The sequence below is a fragment of the Salvelinus namaycush genome, chromosome 31 (genome assembly GCF_016432855.1).
Source record: "Salvelinus namaycush isolate Seneca chromosome 31, SaNama_1.0, whole genome shotgun sequence".
Taxonomy (NCBI): domain Eukaryota; kingdom Metazoa; phylum Chordata; class Actinopteri; order Salmoniformes; family Salmonidae; genus Salvelinus; species Salvelinus namaycush.
The window spans coordinates 43637253-43659058 of NC_052337.1; the positions used below are offsets into that span (position 1 = coordinate 43637253).

Here is a 21806-nt window from a genome sequence, read left to right on the forward strand (position 1 = left end):
TGAAGTGCAGTGTTTTCACTTTTGGGAATATTCCATTGCTTCCATTGCGCTAGCCAGGCAAGATCAGTCAAGCCCATAGTTGTACTGGTTTGTCCACTGTTTTCTATTGTATTTCTGTTATTTTGACTGTTTTTTCCCTTATTTGTTTTTGTATGTGTTTATTGATTTCTTGTCTCTGTCTTACAGATCGTCTGTTCTACATCTACACATCTGGGACCACTGGGATGCCCAAAGCTGCCATCGTGGTTCACAGCAGGTAGGCACTAAGTAGCTCCTCTTCTCTCTCTCTCTCTCCCTCTCTATTCTCTCTTTTCTCTCTATTCTCTCTCTCTCTATTCTCTCTATTCTCTCTCTCTCCCTCTATTTTCTCTTTTCTCTCTATTCTCTCTTTCTCTATTCTCTCTCTCTCCCTCTCCATTCTCTCTTTTCTCTCTATTCTCTCTCTCTATTTTCTCTCTCTCTATTCTCTCTCTCTCTCTCTCTATTCTCTCTCACTCACTCCCTCTCTTTGTTTCTTGTCTTTCTCTACACTATCTCTCAGGAGGTCCTTTTCAAAGAGGATCTATCTATCTATCTATCTATCTATCTATCTATCTATCTATCTATCTATCTATCTATCTATCTATCTATCTATCTATCTATCTATCTATCTATCTATCTATCTATCTATCTATCTATCTATCTATCTATCTATCTATCTATCTATCTATCTATCTATCTATCTATCTATCTATCTACAGTGACTTCAGGAAGTATTACTACCCCTTGACTTATTGCACATTTTGTTGTGTTACAGCCTGAATAAAAAAAATATATAGATTTTTTTTCTCACCCGTCTACACACAATACGCCATAATGACAAAATGATAACATGTGTTTTATAGATTTTAGCACATTTATTGAAAATGAAATACAGTAATATGTCATTTACATAAGTATTCACACCCCTGAGTCAATACTTTGTAGAAGCATCTTTGGCAGTGATTACAGCTGAGTCTTTCTGGGTAAGTCTTTAAGAGATTTCCACACCTAGATTGTGTAATATTTGCCTATTATTATTTTCAGAATTCTTCAAGCTCTGTCAAATTGGTTGTTTATCATTGCTAGACAGTCATTTTCAGGTCTTGCTTTAGATTTTCAAGTAGATTTAAGTCAAAACTGTAACTCGGAGGCCTCCCGGGTGGCGCAGTGGTCTAAGGCACTGCATCGCAGTGCTAGCTGTGCCACCAGAGACTCTGGGTTCGAGCCCAGGCTCTGTCGCAGCCGGCCGCGACCGGGAGGTCCATGGGGCGACGCACAATTGGCCTACCGTCGTCCGGGTTAGGGAGGGTTTGGCCGGTAGGGATATCCTTGTCTCATCGCACACTAGCGACTCTTGTGGCGGGCCGGGCGCAGTGCACACTGACCAGGTCACTAGCGACTCTTGTGGCGGGCCGGGCGCAGTGCACACTGACCAGGTCACTAGGTGTACAATGTTTCCTCCGACACATTGGTGCGGCTGGTTTCCGGGTTGGATGCACGCTGTGTTAAGAAGCAGTGCGGCTTAGTTGGGTTGTGTTTCGGAGGACGCATGGCTCTCGACCTACGGGAGTTGTAGCGATGAGACAAGACAGTAACTACTCACAATTGGATACCACGAAATTGGGGAGAAAAAGGGGGGTAAAAAAATTTTTTAAACTAACTTGGCCACTCAGGAACATTCACTGTCTTCTTGGTAAGCAACTCCAGTGTAGATTTTGCCTTGTGTTTTAGGTTATTGTCCTGCTGAAAGGTGAATTGACAGTTTTTCACAATAAAACAGAAAAGGAATGGAGCACGGGCAAAATCCTAGAGGAAAAACTGGTTCAGTCTGGTGGAAAGCAGACTGAACCAGTTTTTCCTCTAGGATTTTGCCTGTGCTTTTTTATCCTGAAAAACTCCCCAGTCCTTATTGATTACAAGCATACCCATAACATGATGCAGCCACCACTTTGCTTTAAAATGTGGAAAGTGGTACTCAACAATTTGTATTCAGGACAAAAAGTGAACTGCTTTGCCCATGCAGTATTACTTTAGTGCTTTGTTTAGGATTTTTTTTACATTTTGTACAGGTTTCCTCCTCTCACTTTGTCAATTAGGTTGTTATTGTGGAGTAACTACAATGTTGTTGATCCATCCTCAGTTTCCTCTCATCACAGCCATTGAACTTTGTAACAGTTTTAAAGTCACCACTGGCCTCATGATGAAATCCCTGAGTGGTTTCCTTCCTCTCTGGCAACTGAGTTAGGAAGGACGCCTGTTTCTTTGTCGTGACTGTGTGTATTGATACTCCATCCAAAGTGTAATGAATAACTTCACCATGCTCAAAGGGATATTCAATGTATGCTTTTTAAATGTGTACCCATCTGCCAATAGGAGCTCTTTTTTGCGAGTCATTGGAAAACCTCCCTGGTCTTTGTGGTTGAATCTGTGTTTGAAATTCACTGCTCGACTGAGGGAACTTACAATTATCTGTGTGGGGTACAGAGATGAGGACGTCATTCTAAAATCGTGTTAAACACAATTATTGCACACAGAGTCCATGCAACTTATCATGTGAATTGTTAAGCACATTTTAACTTCTGAACTTATTTAGTTTTGCGATAACAAAGGGGTTGAATACTTATTGACCCAAGACATTTGAGCTTTTCATTTTTTATTCATTTGTAAAACTTTCGGAAAACACAAATCCACTTTAAGGCCAGTGACAACAAATCTCAATTTAATCAATTTTCAATTCAGACTGTAACAAAAACAAAATGTGGAAAAAGTCAAAAAGGCACTGGATCTCTCTCCTTCACTCCACCACTCCTGCCCCCTCTCTTCTAACTTTCTCTCTCTCTCTCTCCCACCTGTGCTTGACAGGTACTACCGCATGGCAGCGTTGGTATACTATGGCTTCGGGATGACGTCTGATGACGTGATGTACGATTGCCTTCCACTCTACCACTCTGCAGGTAACAGTGCTGCGTGTGTGTGTGTGGTGTGGTGTGTGTGTCTGCACGTGGTGTGTGTGTCTGCACATGCCTGTGTGTGTCTGCACATGCCTGTGTGTGTCTGCACATGCCTGTGTGTGTCTGTGTACGTGCCTGCGTAGGTGCGAGTGTGTGCTTGAGAGGGTGAAGCTAAATTTGTGTGTGTGGGTGTGTGCGTGCACGTGTGTGTGTGCGTGTCAGTCATCGCCGCGGAAAGTAGGGGTGCTGCGGTTGCTGCAGCACCGCCTTAAAAATCAGAATAAAAACAAATATTCCAAACTTTTTTTTAAATGAATAGCGCAGGCAAAATAAAAACCAATTCAGCATCGCCCACCCCGCAAACTACTTTCTGTGGCTATAGGTGTCAGTGTGTGTGTGTGTGTTACCTCTGAAACACTGAACATATACATATGTTGCCCAGGTAACATAGTCGGAGTGGGGCAGTGCCTGATCCATGGCATGACAGTGGTCATCAAGAAGAAGTTCTCTGCCTCCCGGTTCTGGGATGACTGTGCCAAGTACAACTGCACGGTGAGCCACACACACACTCCGCATGGTGAGCTATCTAACTCAGTAGCCGAATGAGTACAGAGTAGCTCAGAGACTGGAGGATAAATCTGTACAGAAAAGGAAAGTGGGGATCAGTAGAGACTGAGAGGAGATACCGTACATGTTTTGAGTTAGTTTGGGTTAGAAGGTAGTGTTGTTAACTTATTGTTCCACTGGGCTGATGTTTATCTACAGAAAAGCTCAACGATAGCTCAGGGAGGTTTGGTTTTAGGATTAGGGGTCTGGGAGAAATCTGTTCAGGATGTCTAAGTAGTGAAATCAGAAGTAATGTTTTGGGTAAGGGCTCTGCAAAAGGTTGTAGACAGCATTATAAAAGCGGGTTGTTGTCTATTTTTCTACAGAAGTACCCAAAGATACACTACCGTTCGGGGTCACATAGAAATGTCCTTGCTTTGGAAAGAGAAGCAACTTTTTTGTCCTTTAAAATAACATCAAATTGATCAGAAATACAGTGTAGACATTGTTATTGTTGTAAATGACTTTAGTAGCCGGAAACGGCATGATTTTTATGGAATATCTACATAGGCGTACAGAGGCCCATTATCAGCAACCATCACTCCTGTGTTCCAATGGCACGTTGTGTTAGCTAATCCAGGTTTATAATTTGAAAAGGCTAATTGATCATTAGAAAACCCTTTTGCAATTATGTTAGCACAACTGAAAACTGGTGTTCTGATTAAAGAAGCAATATAACTGGCCTTCTTTATACTAGTTGAGTATCTGGAGCGTCAGCATTTGTGGGTTCGATTACAGGCTCAAAATTGCCAGAAACAAAGAACTTTCTTCTGAAACTCATCAGCCTATTCTTGTTCTGAGAAATGAAGGCTATTCCATGCTAGAAATTGCCAAGAAACTGAAGATCTCATACATCGCTGTGTACTGCTCCCTTCACAGAACAGCGCAAACTAGCTCTAACCAGAATAGAGAGAGGAGTGGGAGGCCCCGGTGCACAACTGAGCAAGAGGACAAGTACATTAGTGTCTAGTTTGAGATACAGATGCCTCACAAGTCCTCAACTGGCAGCTTCATTAAATAGAACCCGCAAACATCAGTCTCAACGTCAACAGTAAAGCGGCGACTACGGGATGCTGGCCTTCTAGGAGAGTGTCAAAGAAAAAGCCCTATCTCAGACTGGCCAATAAACATACAAGATTAAGATGGGCAAAAGAACACAGACACTGGAGAGAGATATGGCTTTTTCTTTGCAACTCTGCCTGGAAGGCCAGCATACCGGAGTCACCTCTTCACTGCTGATGTTGAGACTGGTGTTTTGCGGGTACTATTTAATGAAGCTGCCAGTTGAGGGTTTGTGAGGCGTCTGTTTCTCAAACTAAACACTAATGTACTTGTCCTCTTGCTCAGTTGTGCACCGGGGCCTCCCACTCCTTTCTCTATTCTGGTTAGAGCCAGTTTGCGCTGTTAGCTACCACAACGTGCCATTGGAACACAGGAGTGATGGTTGCTGATAATGGGCCTCTGTACGCCTACGTAGATATGCCATAAAAATCTGCCGTTTCCAGCTGCAATAGTCACTTCCAACATGAACAGTGTCTACACTGTATTTCTGATCAATTTGATGTTATTTTAAATGGACAAAAAACAAGGACGTTTCTTAAGTGGCCCCAAACTTTTGAACAGTAGTGTAGCTCAAGAAGATTTGTGGAATAATAAAGTGGTGTTAAGTGTGGTGTGTGGCCAGGTGTTGTAGCTCCTCACTCATACCTCCTCGTCTCGCTGTGCTGGTGATTGATGGATGGATTGATGGATTGACTGGCTGATTGACTCTGTTCCCCAGATTGTCCAGTACATCGGGGAGATCTGCCGGTACCTGTTGAACCAGCCAGTAAAGGACATAGAGCGGCAACACCGGGTCCGCATGGCGCTGGGTAACGGCCTGCGCCAGTCCATCTGGGAGGAGTTCACCTCTCGCTTCAACGTGCCACAGATAGCAGAGTTCTACGGAGCCACAGAGTGCAACTGCAGCCTGGGCAACTTCGGCAACATGGTGAGGCGCGAGACGGACATTTTGGTTCGAGCAAAACCTATATCTCAAATGATACGGAGTAGCTAGACCTTTTGGCTCTCACAGGGCATGTTCTTGTCTTTTACTATAGTATCTAGTCCATGGGGATCAACATCCACTTTGTAACGCTGCCTGGTCTTAAATATGGCGTCACAGGGCTCAAAGAACTACAGTCGTCTTGTAGTTTATTATATGGTATTTAATCGTCAGGAGTTAAAGTAGTGTATTAGTTGTCACTCTTTATTGATTTGGGACTGCATGCTGTGTATCTCCATTCTCCCGCTAATTTGCCTCGTCTGACCTTTGTAGCTATTAGCTGTGAGGTTAACAGAGTTTCAGTGCACTGTTTGTCTTTAACAGTAGTTGAATTGGGTTGACCAGTAGTTGTTTGTGGTAATGTTGTAGTAATGTTATCTATCCACCAGACGGGAGCGTGCGGGTTCAACAGCCAGATCCTCCCCTTCATCTACCCCATCAGACTGGTGAAGGTGGACGAAGAGACTATGGAGCTCATTAGAGGGCCCGATGGAGTCTGCATCCCATGCAAGCCTGGTATGTCACCGCCCGATACCCATTCTATACCTATTTATACCTGTTTTACAGTGCTTGAATATTTAGTTTTGCCCACCTAAAGTCACGTTTTAGTTCACCGATGTACATTAGGAGAAGCGAAACCCAAAGCAAACTGGTGGAATGGACAACCGCACACTGTGTTTACTTGGTTAAGTAAACATTTGTTAACAAAAGCAGCAAGGTTGCACAAAAGGTCGATGTGACAAAAATGTTGTATTTGCTATGTTTGCAGTAGTTTGAGTTGGCCAGGCCTGTTGCTTTATGTAATAGACTCTCTCTGTCTCTGTCTCTGTCTCTGTCTCTGTCTGTCTAGGTGAGCCCGGCCAGTTGGTGGGCAGGATAATTCAGAATGATCCCCTGAGAAGGTTTGATGGCTACGTGAACGAAGGAGCCACCACCAAGAAGATCGCTAACAACGTCTTCAAGAAGGGAGACAGTGCCTATCTGTCAGGTAAAAGGCTACTAAACTTTATCATAGATCCCCCTGTCTCTATCAATCAATCAGTTTCTTGCTCTCTATCTCCTTTTCTCCCTCTTTCTCACTTTCCCCTTTTTTTATCTACGTCTCTCTCTCTCTCTCTCTCTCTCGCACTCTCTCGCTCTCTCTCGCTCTCTCTCACACACACACACATTCTGGTGTTGAGGCATCATGGACCAGTATGGTTACTTGTACTTTACAAACGCATGCATGCACACACACACACATTCTGGTGTTGAGGCATCATGGACCAGTATGGTTACTTGTACTTTACAAACGCATGCATGCACACACACACACACACACACATTCTTATGCTTATTACCCCTGTCTCCCTCCAGGCGATGTCCTCATCATGGACCAGTATGGTTACATGTACTTTAAGGACCGTACTGGGGACACGTTCCGCTGGAAGGGAGAGAACGTGTCGACCACGGAAGTGGAGGGGACCTTGAGTCGTCTATTGGACATGAAGGACGTGGTGGTCTACGGAGTCGGGGTCCCAGGTACAGTAGCACAGATCTTATATATATATATACTGAACAAAAATATAAACCTAACATGCAACAATTTCTAAGGAAATCAGTCAATTGAAAAAAATTCATTAAGCCCTAATCTATGGATTTCACATGACTGGGCAGTGGCACAGCCATGGGTGGGCCTGGGAGGGCATAGGACCACGCACTTGGGAGTCAGACCCACCCACTGTAGAGCCAGGCCCAGCCAATCAGAATGAGTTTTTCCCCACAAAAGGGCTTTATTACAGACACAAATACTCCTCAGCACCCACCCACCCCTCTCTGACGATCCCGCAGATGAAGAAGCCGGATGTTGAGGTTCTGGCCTAGTGTGGTTACACGTGCTCTACGGTTGTTAGGCTGGTTGGACCTACTGCCAAATTCTGTAAAACGACGTTGGAGTCAGCTTATGGTAGAGAAATTAACATGACATTATCTGGAAACAGCTCTGGTGGACATTCCTGCAGTCAGCATGCCAATTGCACGATCTCTTAAAACTTGAGACGTCTGTGGCACTGTGTTGTGTGACAAAACGGCACATTTTAGTGGCCTTTTATTATACACAGGTGCACCTGTATAATGATCATGCTGTTTAACCAGCTTCTTGATATGCCACACCTGTCAGGTCGATGGATTATCTTGACAAAGGATAAAATGCTCACTAACAGGGATGTAAACAAATTTGTGCACAAAATTGGAGCGAAATAAGCTTTTTGTGCGTATGGAACATTCCTAGGATCTTTTATTTCAGCTCATGAAACATGGGACCAACACTTTACATGTTGCATTTATATTTTTGTTCAGTATTGTTAGGTTCTAAATTAACCTATTAAAACTCACGGATGCTTATTAATAAAGCTCAAACCAAGTTTATTCACACATTGGGTCGATACAGCTGCATAAGACAAAATACATAATCACACAAGTGCTGGTATTTAACCCTTTCTCCTTGGCTGAGTCTCCTACACATCTGAACAGCCAATGCATCTCTGTTGCGAGACAGAACCTTAGTGAGATCTGTTCTTCCTCACTTCATTTGACCTGACCTCTGCCCCAAAGTGCTCACTCCTCCCCAACTCACAGCTGTCATGTTGACTCGTACCAGACTGTGTCTCTTCTCCCATAGGATCCCTGATAGCTAACAATGACACATCCGGACAGAATGTAAACATTATACATTCCCCTCTCTCCCTCAGTGACATGAATAAGTATATTTCATATTTTCAGAACCAAACGGTATATATACTGTGGCAGGCGGCAGGGAGAGAGGGGAATGTATAGCCTTATATGGACTTCCTGCCCCAACGAGGCAAGCCTGTGGATCATTAAGCCGTGGAGTGCTTGGTGATAAAAGAGGAAGCGGGCTGCACAAACAGGAAGAGGCGTGCGATCTATATTACCTTTGTGACCTGGACTGTCTGATTACCCCCCCACTGTGTACCGAACCAGTTTGGCTGAGGACCTGAGATTTAGGATTACCCCTGGAGAATGGAACGGACAACTAGAATGAATTGTGGACTTTGAACTGGTCGCTGAATCCCCCCCCCCCCTTTCCCACAGTATGCAAATCTCCCTAATAAATTCCCCATTTTGTATTCTGGTTGTGCATCCTGTGCGTGTTTGGCTATTGAACTGGGTGACGTGGAAATCCCCCCCCCCCCTTGAGCCTGCTACTATATATATGACCTAAGGATGCTAGACCACCCTAGGTCAACACAGCTCTTTTTTTCAGCAGTGGGGACATACATCCATGTTATCAAAACCCGTCAAACAACTGCATAAAACCCTTGCCCTCCCCCCATCTCTTGAGCATTATCGTTTCCCCACAGAAAGGTTCGTAGCTACCCTGGCACTTTTCTGCTTTCTGTGGACAACCCAGCCACACAGCCAGTCGATGTTTCTTCTGTATGTGACCAAACAAAATGTGTCAAATGAAGCACTTTGCTGTTCTGCGAGTGGCGTCGGACTGAGTCGTCGTGTGAAACTCTCCCCGCTTCTGGTGATGGGCGGAGAGGAGGAACTACAGTGCTGTGACTGCCAATGGCGTGCCAAGGGCATGTCAAGGGCGTGTGCTTTGCTTTGCGCTTTCAAGGATGTTGTTAGTCACGTCTGTCTGCTTGAGTGAGTTTTGCCGACCGACCATGTAGCCTACTGGCGGTAATGTGGTGAGCACTGAGCAGCAGCAGACAGGGTTTGGAATGTTTGACCCATGATGTCATCACTAAAGCATGTTTTCCTCCAAGGCAATTCCAGCTGTCTCTTGGTTGTTACAACAGATGTGAATGACTTGATCGTTCACTAATTGTATGTACAGGTCGCCCTTTCAAAAGAGTTGTATAACCTCAGTGGTCTTTCCTGGTTAAATCAAGGTTAATTAAATGGCCGTACCATAAAAAAATAAAAGCTATTGGGTTTTATGTTGTCTCAGGAGCCGAGGGGAAGGCTGGGATGGCTGCCGTAGCAGATCCAGAGAGGTCTACAGACCTGGAAAAGTTTGGGAAGGATCTGGAGAAAGCCCTGCCGCCATACGCACGGCCCGTCTTCCTACGCTTCCTCAACGAGGTCAACAAGACAGGTGGGTTCAGTCTGGAGCTGTGTCCCAAGGATCTCTCCTTCCTCCCAAAGTGTGCATTTGTTCACTTCCCTTTACTGCTTTGAAATGAATTTACTGGTATAAGAAATGTGGTGGAAACTCCCACTAGCCCATGCCTCCAGCAATCCAATGCTTTTAGATTTGTGGGAAGTAGTGAACGAGTGCACACTTCATGAGATGAGCCGTCCTCCCCTCTGCAGCATCCACTGGTCTCTAATTCACCTCTCTACCGCTCTACCACCTCTCCTCTTCTCCCTCACTCTCCTCCTCCAGGCACCTATAAGTTCCAGAAGACAGAGATGCGGCGGGAGGGCTTTGACCCAAGCATGACGTCAAACAAACTGTACTTCCTTGACCCCAGCAGGGGGCGCTATGTGGAGCTGCACCAGGAGCTCTACAGCAGCATCATCTCAGGGAAGCAGAAACTGTAAATGTGAGATCTGATCTGGTCACTCTTTGCCCCCCCCCCCCCCCCCCCAGCCAATATCCCTAAACCACCCCTATCCACCCCCCCCCCCACACACAGAAACACCCCTATACCTGAAGTCACTCTCCCTCCCCCCAGAAAAACTCTAACTCCCACAACCCCCCTCTCTGCTCTCTCTAAGCCCACGCCCCTCGTTACCTCAGCAACCAGAAAGGGGCAGCTGGGTCTCATCTGGAACACATGACAAGCCAATCTGACACCATATCCCATGATACACCTAGAGCGACCTTTGCCCTTTGACCCCTGAGGCACTTCCTCCGACCCTTCACCCCCCCTACCCCAGAGCTTCACCTGACCTGGACCAAGAGGAGCGCTCGCTGGAAGGACGGAACTTGTTCGCTGAGAGGGGCATGTGGCATGTCTCCAGAATGCAAAAACATAATAACTTACTCCAAATCTAAAAAAATACCTAGTTAGAGGAACATGAACATGGCACAATGAAGGAACGTGAATTGAACAAAGGAAACACTCCTATTGGTCTGTCGGTTTGTCTGTCTAATGTTGATGAGGTCACTCCATCTGAGGCCCGGCCTGCACCATGCCCAGTCAGTGACCAGTGGCTTCTGTTGTGACACAAAATGACAGATTGGTTTTAGTGGTGTGGGGTCTGCCCATCCATGTTAGACATACAGCCTCTAGGCTTGCTGTACTGTATGTCAGTGGAGGGAGATTCACATGTGGTTGAAACTGGGATCCAGCATTGGCAGATCAATACTCAGCCAGCCATAAGGTGATCTGAGAAGAAGCTCTCTATAATATTGAAATATGTCTGCATTACACCAAATATATTTAATTTGTAGAGTAGTCTTTACGTATTTCAAAATAAACTATGATGTTTAACATCAAGTTCCTAATAAAATGCTACTCAAAATGCTAACCATGTTATGCTATGGCCACGATTGCGCTCGGCTTTCTCCTGACCCCCCCCCCCCCCCCCCCTCCTCTCCTTCTTCAACCAACCACCAGCCGCTGGAACACATAACTCTCACAGTTTCAAACATGATTCTGAAAGTTCTGAATCTGGGATAGAAGATTCTGATTCTGAAAGGTTCTGATTCTGGGGTAGAAGATTCTGTTTCTGAATGTTCTGATAAGATGGGGAGGGTTTCTGTCAGTATTGTGCAGGTTGGGCCTAAATGGTATGGCATAGTGGATATTTTAAAGCCGGACAAAGAGAGAGCTGAATTGAAAAGCACCGACTTCTGTCTGTCTCTGTAGAGGTGTTGTTGAGGATTTAATATGAGCAGTGTAACATTCTGGTGCTGCAGAAGGAATTCAACACTCTCTCAGACTCTGGTGCAGCAAACCAAACGATCGAAAAGAGTTGAGAGGAAAGGGTAAAGATCATTCTCTTCGTCATCGTCGTTTGTTCTTCTTCATTCTTGTTTCATCTTCTTCGCAGCATGGAATGATCCACACAAACAGAGCACTGTGCCTTCACTGTGAGTTTACCAACTCAGATTCACAGGCCCTGTCCCATAACACCCTACTCCTTCACCCCTTACTCCCTTCTGTCCCATAGTCTCTCCCCTCAGTCTCTCTCCCTACTCTCCCGTAGCACCCTATTCCCTCAATCTCTATCCTTACTTATTCATTCAACTCTCCGTCATGTTATTCCCACCCCCCCACTCCCGTTAGGCACGTCTCCCACTAAGTACCTCACACTCTCATCCCACCCAGACACTTCTGTTTTGATCCTTGCTTCTCTTATGGCTAGACATTTTCTGTCACGCTGTTATTTTTCTCAGAGCACATAACGCACTAGTACTGTCTCCACTCCGACGAGTGTCAGTGTACGCTCTGTCTCCATGTCCTCTCGAAACAAGCAAACAAATCAGGAGCCTGTTTGGCAAGCCAAATATCCTGTCTGTGTGAAGTCGATGGTGGAGGCCAGGGGAGAATGACTCTCCTACCAAGCTGAGGATCATGGGTAGTGTAGTTTGCTATCTATCCCAGGTTCCTCCCCTTTGTCTCCTGTCTGGCGTGTCTCTGTCGTCTTACACGTGCACACCGGGATGATGAGGAAGAGGAAGTGATGACATTGCTCTCCAGCTCTATCCATCATTTTGTGTATTTATTATTAGTGATGATCGTTTTGTTGCTCACAATGTTTAGAGGAAAAATGTTCGAAGAAGGAAACAATTAGACCAATAATTATGTTAAAAAGAGGAATATATACATTTTGGGGGGTTATATATGAGAATGCTGCTTTGATGTTTTTGATCCTGGGGTGCCATAGGATAGTATGACCACAAGGTGGCGCATGACTGGGCAGCCCCAGAAGAATCTGGATGGGCATTGGGCAATAGTCTGAAGTGGTTTCCTCCCTTGTCTTCTTTCCTTCATCTGCACTGATATGAAAGGAGTGGAGACAAGTGAAAAACAGCCATAGTCGTATTGCTTTCACCTAACCTGTTGTGTTGTTGTGTTAAAGGAGAGGAGACAAGGAGCGGGATCTATTTTACTATTGAGATGCACCTCCTGTCTGCAACCAGATGTGTTTCCCACTTCCTTTTTTGGGGAATTTAAATTATACATTTTTTAAGTATGAATTATTCCTTATTTGAATGTGCATTGACTGTGTCAGAGCTATGCGTTGCGTTTGTTTGTTTGTTATTTTCTCTGTGTAAAATCAAAGCTTTAATGTATCAGGATTCTGGAAGTGAGTGAAGGGGCTCCACGAGTTTGTCTGCCTGTTAGACCGTTGACCAGCACCCAAACCTATGACAGCCCCTGACCACTGGAGGGCGCCAAACTCCAGCCCTTCTATACAGTCTGCTGTGCGGAGGCCCTCTCTTTTCATACCTGTCCTGCATTGGTCACAATGTGACACACACACACAGATGAAAGTCGAAGGAGAGTATGGCAATATCAGAGTGTATTGTTTGGATCGCTACAGTACAACTGCTTAAGATACAGGTTTAGTCCTACATTCCACCAGAACTACATTCCATTCCAATATGTCTCTTGTCAATCTGTCCCCAGTCAATCAATCAATCAAATGTATTTACAAAGCCCTTTTTACATCAGCAGATGTCACAAAGTGATGTAGAGAAACCCAGCCTAAAACCCCAAAAAGAAAGCGGTCTCGTCTCACAACTGTGCAGAGTTCCCTGAGTCTGGCGAGCAAGACTACTCTGTCCCCAGCAGAATAAAATATGTGGAAACTTGAGATTAGTATGAATAATGCCCACGTGCTTACTTTACAAGCCATTACATCAATACTGTTGCTTTGCACTGTAACTTTGATGCCACTATTTCTAAAGCCTTGTGGGCACGCATGTACAGAGAATAGGCCTATCTAGTACCCACACATCCCAATTTCAGTGTTGTCTTTAGTACTGCTATCTTATTCCTGTGACACTGAATAGAGAGACATACTGATAACCTGATAACCTCAGAGAGTCTGTGACACTCACACAACAGTGTGAGTGTCACAGACTCTGAGGTGATCAGTTTACTCTGTTTGGTGATGTCCAGCAACAACTCCCTAGCTCCTAGGGAAGTTATGTAGAACTTACTCACTAAGCAGTAAGAGGCTAGGAGTTGTTTCTGGACAGGGCAAATGTGTCACAAACCAATGGGAGGTATTGTAATGTGCGAGAGGGACAGGGTGTTGGTCAGGTCTTTAACCAGAGGGAGGCGCTGTTTCCCAGCAAAATCATCCTGGCTGCTGCCTACCATACCAGTGAACCCTCATTCCATAGGAGTAAACATTATTATTATGTCCTACTAACAAACTGTATCAAAGAATGTCTGATTTATTTATAAAATATATTGTTGAAATATCAATGTATTGCTCTTCTATAGTACTGGGTTACTGGGATGATGGATAATGAATTAAACAGATTGATGAATGGAAACTTACTTTGTTTACCTTGGTTGTATATTGTGTTGAAGTGACGAGTCTCAAATGGTAAATAAATAATGCTCTATACTTTGCTTTTTTTATGATTGGTTCATATCAGTTGTATGGTATGCTTGAGCCAATCATGAGACCCGATGATACTGACAAACAGGAAGTAGGATGTAGAACTAGAAGCCTGCATTGAATATGTTAGGTGATTTTTGGAGTCATGGGTAACTGCATAGACGGAGTGTGTCTGAAAATGGGCGTGTAAACAGACGTGGGAGGATCAACAGAAGTGGGTATATGGAAAGCGAATCAGCTAATTGGGCAGGTTTGTTGCCACTCAATACTGTTTTGCGGGGCTGATTTGGCCTCACCACGACTCGATTGTGGACAACTGTAGCATTTTAGCTAAGCCTAATCCGTTTCCTAACCTTAATCTCATTCTCCTAACCTGACACGTTAATTCTCCTAACATGTCACGGTAATTCTCCTAACCTGCTACGCATTTTAGCTCACCCTAACCCTTTTCCGAACCTTAACCTCATTATCCTATCCTGCTACGTTAGTTCTCTTAACCTGCAATGTAAGCTGACCGGCGGTACACCTGGCTATGGCCGGTCGAACCAATAATGGAGTGCTGCTGTTACACCCGTCGCTGTTGATCCATCCACTGATGTTACACCCGTCGCTATTGATCCATCCACTGATGTTACACCCGTCGCTATTGATCCATCCACTGATGTTACACCCATCGCTATTGATCCATCCACTGATGTTACACCCGTCTCTATTGATCCATCCACTGATGTTACACCCGTCGCTATTGATCCATCCACTGATGTTACACCCGTCGCTATTGATCCATCCACTGATGTTACACCCGTCGCTATTGATCCATCCACTGATGTTACACCCGTCGCTATTGATCCATCCACTGATGTTACACCCGTCGCTATTGATCCATCCACTGATGTTACACCCGTCGCTATTGATCCATCCACTGATGTTACACCCGTCGCTGTTGATCCATCCACTGATGTTACACCCGTCGCTATTGATCCATCCACTTCAGACACACTCCAAGTATGCAGTTAACCATATTTCGATATTTCTTGTTTTCTCAATGTACTAGCCCTTGATCTGTCAAAAAAACTGCATCAAACACCGAAACCTATCATGGGGTAGTGAGGATGCTGATGTCCTCTTGCCTATAAAAGACTAGCTGGCTATAAATCATGCATACAAACATATTGGCAATGGTGAATCCATATTAATAAATAGGATTTAAATTGTCTTTTTTTATTTTATTTAATATTGTAAAATGACATGTTGCTCTTCTGACAGTGTTGCCCAGTGTATGACTCAGTCAAAAACAAAGGCTTCTTGGTTGGTAAAAAGACAAACAGTGAATTTAATAATTGTTTAAAAAAGCACAAATGCCCCTTTATCTGTCTGAATCCTACGACTGCTGTATTTGAAGCTGGGTCTTCTTTGTTCTCCTCTCAGAATTGTAATAAAGAATTTTCAGCAATTCCATGTCCTTCAGGAATGTTCCACAAGGATTCAGGAACCAACTTGTCTATCGTTCCCTCTCTACCTGCTGCAGCTGAGCACTGTCCTCAGCGTATGCTCAATGAAGTGACGAGTCTCAAATAGCCAGGAAATAATGCTCTATACCATGTTATATGGTATGCATGAGCCAATCATGAAACCCCGATGCTACTGAGAAGAGGAAGTAGAATGTAGAACTAGAAACCTGCAATGAATATGCTATGTGATTTCTGGGAGAATCTCAATTGCGTACTCCTCGCATCCTCTCTACTCGCCTCATTCTCAAAACCCATTGGAGGAGAAGGTCAGAGGGGCGGGACCTCTGGCTTTCTCATCCAATGGGTTTTGAGAAGGAGGCGAGGAGAGTGGACGCGAGGAGTATGCAATTGAGTTTCTCTCTATGTCTCAAGAGAACTGCGACAGACATCTAAACCTATTGTGGGGTAATGTGTGTTGTGTGTGTGGAGAGAGCACAACATCCCTCTCCTATCTGATGATTGATTGGGGCATAATTCTGTATCTCTCTGGTCTCAGAAAGGATCGCTCCAGTTTAGGAAGGGATAATCAACGAGGGGCTATGCGTTCTCTGGAAAATAAGGAACGACGTGGAAGGTGTGTTCCACGACACACTTTCGGAGTGGAACTGACCTTCCACGGAGTTGCTTTATTTTCCAAGGCACACATAGAGCCCCGAGCTGATTGTCCCTTTTATACCATGGCTATAATTTAACAAATGTACAGCTAGGAATGTGTTCATTTGCAGGTAGAAGTGTGTTCAACATCCACTGAAGTAGCTAGTGACAGTAACCAAACAAACAGACTTGCTAGTCTAACCAAACCATCAGGCCTAGCTTACTAGCTTACTATTATGAAAATCAAATTCAACAATGCCAATAATGTTTTCAATTTGACTTTTGCTTTCAAATGCAGCTCAAACATAGAACATGCAAGAACTATAGCCATTGAATTCTACTGTGCAAATATACTGTGCGTTATAGGGAAATAATGCATGCTCTAGAACGCCCTTCAAGCCAATCAGAAACGAGTATTCAACAATGCCATGGTATAAGTTAATAATAACCCCTTCTTCTTCTCACCGACCTAGCCACATGATGCACTTTTTATTTATCATTATCAAGTTAGCTGACGACACAACGGTGGTAGGACTGAATACCAACGATGATGAGGCAGCCTACAGGGAGGAGTTCAGAGACCTGGCAGTGTGTTGCCAGGACAACAACCTCTCCCTCAACGTCAGCAAGACAAAGGAGCTGGTCGTGGGCTACAGGAAATGGAGGGGCGAGCACGCCCCCCATCCACATCGATGGGGCTGTAGTGGAGCGGGTCGAGAGCTTCAAGTTCCTCTGTGTCCACATCACCAAGGAATTAACATGGTCCACCACACACCCACACAGTTGTGAAGATGGCACGGTAGCTCCTCTTCCCCCTGAGGGGGCTGAAAAGATTTGGCATGGGCCCTCAGATCCTCAAAAACCTATACAGCTGCATTATTGAGACCATCAAGACTGTTTGCATCATCGCTTGGTACGAAAACGGAAACCACTCGATTGCAAGGCGCTACAGAGGGTGGTGAGTACGGCCCAGTACATCACTGGGGTCGGGCTCCCTGCCATTCAGGACCTCTCTCTATGCCAGGTGTCAGAGGAAAGCACAAAAGATTGTCAAAGACTGCAGCCACCCAAGCCATTGACTGTTCTCTCTGCTACCACATGGCAAGCGGTACCAGTGCACCAAGTCTGGAACCAACAGGACCCTGAACAAGCCACAAGACTGCTAAACAAGACCGTTAAATAGCTAGTCAAATGGCTACCCAGAGTACCTGCATTTACCCTTTTTTGCACTGACTCTATTTACACACACTGGACTCTACCCACACACCCACACATACAGCGCCAGTCAAAAGATTGGACAAACTTACTCATTCAAGGGTTTTTCTTTATTTTTACTATTTTCTACATTGTAGAATGAGTAGGTGTGTCCAGTCTTTTGACTGGTTCTGTATATGGGAACTCTTTTAAGACTGTTGGAAAAGTATCCCAGGTGAAGCTGGTTGAGAGAATGCCAAGAATGTGCAAAACTGTCACCAAGGCAAAGGGTGGCTACTTTGAAGAATCTCAAATATAAAATATATTTTGATTTGTTTAACACTTTTTTGGTTACTACATGGTTCCACGTGGGTTATTTCATAGTTCTGACATCTTCACTATTATTCTACAATGTAGAAAATAGTTAAAATAAAGAATAACCCTTGAATGAGTAGGTGTGTTCAAACTTTTGACTGGTACTGGACTTACACTAACACACCAACACACACACACAGACACACTGCATACGCCCCACACATATAACATGCGCTCACATTCACACTGATGCCACACACACACACCTTCAAACTCACCACATACGCTGCTGCTACTGCTCAGTCTATCTATCCTGTTGTCTAGTTACTTTACCTATATGTACATAGCTACCTCAAATACCTAGTACCTCTGCACATCGACTCGGTACTGGTACTCCCTGTCTAGAGCTGTGTTTTTTTAAACTTGTTTTTGTTATTAGTTATTTTCTGTGCATTTATTCCTCGTGTCACTGTTTCTATTTTACTTTTTTAACTCTGCATTGTTGGAAAAGGACCTGTAAATAAACATTTCACTGTTAGTCTACACCTGTTGTTTACAGTGCCTTGCACAAGTATTCATCCTCCTTGGCGTTTTTCCTATTTTGTTGCATTACAACCTGTAATTTAAATTGATTTTTATTTGGATTTCATGTCATGGACATACACAAAATAGTCCAAATTGGTGAAGTGTAATGAAAAAAACTTGTTTCAAAAAATAAAAAAATGGAAAAGTGGTGCTTGCATATGTATTTACCCCCTTTGCTATGAAGCCCCTAAATAAGATCTGGTGCAACCTATTACCTTCAGAAGTCACATCATTTGTTAAATAGTCCACCTGTGTGCAATCTAAGTGTCACATCATCTGTCACATGTTCTGAAAGGCCCCAGAGTCTGCAACACCACTAAGCAAGGGGCACCACCAAGCAAGCGGCACCATGAAGACCAAGGAGCTCTCCAAACAGGTCAGTGACAAAGTTGTGGAGAAGTACAGATCAGCGTTGGGTAAAAAAATATATCAGAAATTTTGAACATCCCACGGAGCGCCATTAAATCCATTATTAAAAAATGGAAAGAATATGGCACCACAACAAACCTGCCAAGAGAGGGCCGCACACCAAAACTCACGGACCAGGTAAGGAGGGCATTAATCAGAGGCAACAAAGAGACCAAAGATAACCCTGAAGGAGCTGCAAAGCTCCACAGTGGAGATTGGAGTATCTGTCCATAGGACCACTTTAAGCCATACACTCCACAGAGCTGGTATTTACGGACGAGTGACCAGAAAAAAAGTCATAGCTTAAAGAAAAAAATAAGCCAAAGCGTTTGGTGTTCGCCAAAAGGCATTTTTGGGAGACTGCCCAAACATATGGAAGAAGGTACTCTGGTCAGATGAGACTAAAATTGAGCTTTTTGGCCATCAAGGAAAACGCTGTCTGGTGCAAACCCAACACCTCTCATCACCCCGAGAACAGCATCCCCACAGTGAAGCATGGTGGTGGCAGCATCATTCTGTGGTGATGTTTTTCATTGGTAGGGTCTGGGAAACTGGTCAGAATTGAAGGAATGATGTATGGCGCTAAATACAGGGAAATTCTTGAGGGAAACCTGTTTCAGTCTTCCAGAGATTTGAGACTGGGATGGAGGTTCACCTTCCAGCAGGACAATGACCCTACGCATACTGCTAAAGCAACACTCGAGTGGTATAAGGGGAAACATTTAAATGTCTTGGAATGGCCTAGTCAAAGCCCAGACCTCAATCCAATTGAGAATCTGTGGTATGACTTAAAGATTGCAGTAGACCAGCGGAATCCATCCAACTTGAAGGAGCTGGAGCAGTTTTGCCTTGAAGAATGGGCAAAAATCCCAGTGGCTATATGTGCCAAGCTTATAGAGACATACTCCAAGAGATTTGCAGCTGTAATTGCTGCAAAAGTTGTCTCAACAAAGTATTGACTTTGGGGGATGGAATAGTTATACATGCTCAAGTTTTCTGTTTTTTTGTCTCATTTCTTGTTTGTTTCACAATAAAAAATGTTTTGCATCTTCAAAGTGGTAGGCATGTTGTGTAAATCAAATTATACAAACCCCAGAAAAATACATTTTAATTCCAGGTTGTAAGGCAGCAAAACAGGAAAAATGCCATGGGGGTGAATACTTTCACAAGTCACTCTTTGAAGCATGTAACAAATAACATTTGATTAGATTATTTGTCTTCTGTTTTTCATTTCTGTTGTGGCATTTAGGAACAACATTAAGCAATGGCAGAGAAGGTGGTGTGGCAGAGAAGCAGTGGTGAAAAAACTACCCAATTGTCACACTTAAGTAAAAGTATAGATACCTTAATAGAAAGTTACTCAAGTAAAAGTGAAAGTCACCCAGTAAAATGCTACTTGAGTAAAAGTCTAAAAGTATTTGGTTTTAAATATACTTAAGTATCAAAAGTAAAAGTAAAAGTATGAGTAATTTCAAATTCCTTATTTTAAGCAAAGCGGATGGCACCATGTTCTTCTTTTTAATGTGTACGGATAGCCAGGGGTACACTCCAACACTGAGAAGATGCTTTTGTGTTTAGTGAGTCCCTCAGAGCATAGGCAGTAGGGATGTCCACGTGTTCTCTTGATAAGTGCCTGAATTTAACAATTTTCCTGTTCTGCTTCAAAATGTAAGGAGTACTTTGGGTTGTCAGGTATGGAGTAAAAAGTACAATATTTTCTTTAGGAATGTAGTGAAGTAAAAGTAAAAGTTGTCATAAATATAAATAGTAAAGTAAAGTACAGATACTCCAAAAAACGACTTACAGTAGCAAGAAAAAGTGTGTGAACCCTTTGGAATTACCTGGATTTCTGCATAAATTGGTCATAAAATTTGATCTGATCTTCATCTTAGTCACAACAAGAGACAAACACAGTGTGCTTAAACTAATAACACACAAATTATTGTATTTTTCTTGTCTATATTGAATACATACTTTAAACATTCACAGTGTAGGTTGGAAAAAGTATGTGAACCCCTAGGCTAATGACTTCTCCAAAAGCTAATTGGAGTCAGGAGTCAGCTAACCTGGAGTCCAATCAATTAAATGAGGTTGGAGATGTTATTTAGAGCTGCCTTGCCCTATAAAAAACAGTCACAAAATTTGAGTTTGCTATTCACAAGACGCATTGCCTGATGTGAACCATGCCTCGAACAAGAGATCTCAGAAGACCGAAGATTAAGAATTGTTGACTTGCATAACGCTGGAATGGGTTACAAAAGTATCTCTAAAAGCCTTGATGTTCATCAGTCCACGGTAAGACAAATTGTCTATAAATAGAGAAAGTTCAGCCCTGTTGCTGCTCTCCCCAGGAGTGGCCGTCCTGCAAAGATGACTGCAAGAGCACAGTGAAGAATGCTCAATGAGGTTAAGATGAATCCTAAAGTGTCAGCTAAAGACTTACAGAAATCTCTGGAACATGCTAACATCTCTGTTGATGATTCTACGATACGTAAAACACTAAACAATAATGGTGTTCATGGGAGGACACCACAGAAGAAGAAAAAAAACATTAAAAAAAACATTGCTAAACGTCTGAAGTTCACAAAAGAGCACCTAGATGTTCCACAGAACTTCTGGCAAAATATTCTGTGGACAGATTAAAGTTGAGTTGTTTGGAAGGAATACACAACACTATGTGTGGAGAAAAAAAGGCACAGCACACCAACATCAAAACCTCATACCAACTGTAAAGTATGGTGGAGGGAGCATCATGTTTTGGGGCTGCTTTGCTGCCTCAGGGCCTGGACAGCTTGTTGTCATCGACAGAAAAATGAATTCCCAAGTTTATCAAGACATTTTGCAGGAGAATGTTAGGCTATCTGTCCGCCAATTAAAGCTCAACAGAAGTTGGGTGATGCAACAAGACAACGACCCAAAACACAGAAGTAAATTAACAACAGAATGACTTCAACAGTAGAAAATACTCCTTCTGGAGTGGCCCAGTCAGAGTCCTGAACTCAACCCGATTGAGATGCTGTGACATGACCTCAA

General features: G+C 43.7%; 1 protein-coding gene across 1 annotated transcript in view; it reads left to right on the forward strand.

Annotated features, from left to right (window-relative positions):
- slc27a4 (solute carrier family 27 member 4) overlaps positions 1 to 14172 on the forward strand; it is a 29343-nt gene extending 15171 nt beyond the window's left edge. Inside the window, exons 5-13 of the mRNA XM_038970528.1 lie at positions 187 to 256; positions 2884 to 2975; positions 3415 to 3524; positions 5359 to 5568; positions 6012 to 6138; positions 6473 to 6610; positions 6979 to 7143; positions 9584 to 9730; positions 10022 to 14172. Of these exons, the coding sequence (XP_038826456.1) occupies positions 187 to 256; positions 2884 to 2975; positions 3415 to 3524; positions 5359 to 5568; positions 6012 to 6138; positions 6473 to 6610; positions 6979 to 7143; positions 9584 to 9730; positions 10022 to 10179 (1217 nt within the window). The 3' untranslated portion in view covers positions 10180 to 14172. The remainder of the gene's footprint in view (positions 1 to 186; positions 257 to 2883; positions 2976 to 3414; positions 3525 to 5358; positions 5569 to 6011; positions 6139 to 6472; positions 6611 to 6978; positions 7144 to 9583; positions 9731 to 10021) is intronic.
- Positions 14173 to 21806: the final 7634 nt, after the last annotated feature.